The following is a 3,337-nucleotide window of genomic DNA, read 5'->3' as shown; positions in this document are numbered from 1 at the left end:
CAGCCTTTCTATTGTGAAATAGCAGAGCCCCCCAAGCGGCACAGTGGTGATGCATCCTGCCCTTGGACAACCCTACAGCGTTGTGAGTGCTACGAACGCTGTGCTGGAAGGAGCAGCTCAGAGGCTCTTCCTACTGGGAAGCAACAGTGCAAGAATGTATTAAAGAAGAAATGGATAATTCAAGCGAGCAGGGCCTTTGGGGAAAGCTCACTGCTCTTGAGGAGCCCCAGTGCACCCGTGGTAATTTGTCCTGAGGGTGTGGGATAAAGCTTAAACCACCCTGCCACACCAGGAGATGCAACAGGATTCTGTTCTGGTGGCAGACAGAGCGATGGAGCCTGTACAGCAGCTTCAGCCCAAGGAGCAGGGAGTGCATTTCTGAGACAGATACAGAATACAATGGACCAGAAAGGGCAATTTTTCGAGAATGTTTGGGGCAGATGTGTGCTGGACGACACGGGGCTGAGCGTCTCTGCCAGCAGCAGGAAAGCTGTGCACATCCCCTGCAGGATCCTCTGTCACCACCCAGCTGATGAGTTTTTGTCTATGCCCGGGTTCGTGGCAATAGGAAAGAGAAGCGCAGAAGCTCCACCGATTTGAGGTGAATCAATGCAATAAAAAACGTGCAACAAATTTGGAAAAAAGAGGAGAAAGAGAACAATGGACATTCAACAACACCTCTAAACCTGGTGCCGGCGTAACCTTACGTGAGTGCCATCTGTCTGAGCTCAGAAGGAGCAGAGCACAGGCAGTGTTTACAAGACCACAGCAAACTCTGATTCCTCACGTGGAGCAGGGAAACCCAGATGTGAGCTCTGAGGGGCGTTACTGAGAAGGCACAGGAACCACAGAATCACAGATTCATTATGGTGGGAAAAAGATGATGTGCAAGATTGCAAACAGCTAAGCAAGGGAAAGGAAGGATTCTCCACCCTCTGTGAAAAGCTATGGATTATGTTATGAATACATATGCGTCTCTATGCAATAGGGGATCTCTTTCCCCGCTGGCTACATGATGCATCAAGGAATCTGAAGCTGGGATCAAGGGAAGCCAGGGATTTCTGTCCATTCTCTGAGATTCGGAGAGACACAGCTTATCACTGATAGCCATGTTTATGAAAGCGGTGAGTAATTCAGATGAGAAGGGGAGGTTTTCTTTTGAAACCTTTCCATTCACGGAATTGCAATGAGGAACGCTAGTCTCACCTTAATGGATCCAACCACATCGCTAGAGAGTCAGAAAACCACTCAGGCCTGGCGTCTTGTCTGCTGAATGCTACACCAAAGAAAGCAGCAAACGAAGGTGCCGTACTATCCCACTGACGTCTCCCCATCGAGAAGAGCTGTCATTTTTTCTCCAAGTAAGCGCAGGTACCAGGAGCATGGCAGGGGGAAACCACTCCAGCGTGACCGAGTTTGTCCTCCTGGGCTTCACCACCCTGCAGGAGCTGCTCTTTGGGATTTTCTTCCTCATCTACATCACCACTCTGGTAGGCAACCTTGGGATGATCGTCCTCATCAGGACCGACCCTCATCTTCACACCCCCATGTACTTCTTCCTCAGCCACCTCTCCTTCCTGGATGTCTGCTACTCTTCAACCATAACTCCAAAGCTCCTGCTGGGCCTCCTCGCTGAGAGGAAAGTCATTTCTTTCCGCGGCTGCCTCACGCAGTTGTTTTTCTATTCAGTATTCATCACCACGGAAGCCTTCTTTCTGACCATCATGGCCTATGACCGCTGCGTGGCCATCCACCGGCCCCTGCGCTACTTGGTTGTCATGTCCCACAGGGTCTGCATCCATCTGGTGGTGGGCTCCTACGTGGCCGGCAGCCTGAACGCCTTGGTGCACACCACAGCTCTCCTCCAACTGTCCTTCTGCGGCCCAAACGTGCTCAAGCATTTCTACTGTGAAATCCCACCACTCCTGCGGCTCTCATGCTCTGTCACCTGGCTCAACGAGGTCTTGATGCTCTCGTGTGCCGGCTTCATCATCGCCTCCTTCGCCTTGGCCGTCCTCATCTCCTACACCCTCATCCTGCTCACCGTCTGCAGCATCCGCTCCGCTGCGGGCAGGCACAAAGCCTTCTTCACCTGCGCCTCCCACCTCACCGCTGTCACGCTCTTCTGCAGCTCCGCAGCTTTCTTGTACCTCCACCCCCTTTCCAGGCGCGCAGAAGAAGAAAGGAAAACGGCCTCCATCTTCTACACCGTGGTGACCCCCATGCTCAACCCCTTCATCTACAGCCTGAGGAACGCGGAGGTGAGGAGCGCCCTGAGCAGAGCCCTGAGGAAGGCCCCCTCCTGCGTCCATTGTCAGTGCTCTCCCTCCAACTGAATTCTAACGTCACCATGGACTGTGCAGAGGAAATGTGTTGGACACCTGATGGAACTGGTTGGGCTGGGCGCTGTGGGGGTGATGCTTTTCCAAGGGCTGTGTCCAGTGAAGAATGAACGACCTGTAATTTTGATTTTTGGTAGGAGGAAGGAAAGAAGGAATAGCAGTCGTAAAAACACTTCCGTTGCTGGTGAATCTTTTAAAGGAAAAGACATTACGAGCACTGCATATACCCGCATAAGGAGATGAGCTTCTAGTAAATACAGATATATATAGATCTTCTATAATAATTAGAACTGTATCACAGGGGAAAGCGGAGATTTTTGCAATTTGGTTTAAAATTTTCTATGTTGCTGACTAAGGTTTTGTGTTCATTCAATAAACCTGTTGTGTTATTTTGCCTGGCATGTCCAACGACAGCTCGGGCAGAGCTTCTTTTCCATCCCAGCTGCAGCTAAATAAAAATTATTGCTTCCAGGTTTGTGAAGTGAGGCTTGAGTCACCTAAGAGCAGGAGTCACCAATTCTAATTGTAGGCTTTCCTATTTGGGTTAGTCACCACCAGTTCCCCTTACGGAGACAACCACGCGTTTGGAGGCTTTGATTCATCTGACCTATGTCAAACGTCCTCACCACAGTGAAAATAATTTTTCTGGAAAATATTGACAGTGTTCTCCACTTGCTGCTGGGCAGCTGAGGCTGATGGGCGGGCACGCAGCCATGGCAAATGTGGATTTTGTCCGGAGCCGTCACTCTTGGGGCCGTTCTGAAGGGTTGGTTTCAGCACCAGGGGCAGCTGCAAACGTTTGCATCAATTCTTTTCATTTCCCCGTGTGTCTGTGACACAAATAGCCCCTAAAAAGAAGTAGGAAGAACACTCAGGCTTTTGGTTAACTTGCTGAAGTCGATCATGTTTACTTCTCAGTGCACATCTCCTCCTAAAGGAGCAGTACCCAAAGTTATCAGCTCCCCAGAGACATTTCCTGCGTGACCAAACCAGGG

At 50.5% G+C, this 3,337-nt stretch overlaps 1 protein-coding gene across 1 annotated transcript; it reads left to right on the top strand.

Moving 5' to 3' along the window:
- LOC110400853 (olfactory receptor 1052-like) lies at nt 290-2,533 on the top strand. The gene has a single exon (XM_021401171.1). The coding sequence runs from the start codon at nt 1,383-1,385 to the stop codon at nt 2,334-2,336; it is 954 nt and encodes a 317-aa protein (XP_021256846.1). The 5' UTR covers nt 290-1,382; the 3' UTR covers nt 2,337-2,533.

Source organism: Numida meleagris, chromosome 6 (assembly GCF_002078875.1).
Source record: "Numida meleagris isolate 19003 breed g44 Domestic line chromosome 6, NumMel1.0, whole genome shotgun sequence".
Classification (NCBI taxonomy): Eukaryota; Metazoa; Chordata; class Aves; order Galliformes; family Numididae; genus Numida; species Numida meleagris.
This window is presented reverse-complemented; position numbering and strand designations above follow the sequence as displayed.

Excerpts from the sequence above, each read along its gene's own strand:
- LOC110400853 (XM_021401171.1), top strand. The coding sequence starts at position 1,383 with ATGGCAGGGGGAAACCACTCCAGCGTGACCGAGTTTGTCCTCCTGGGC.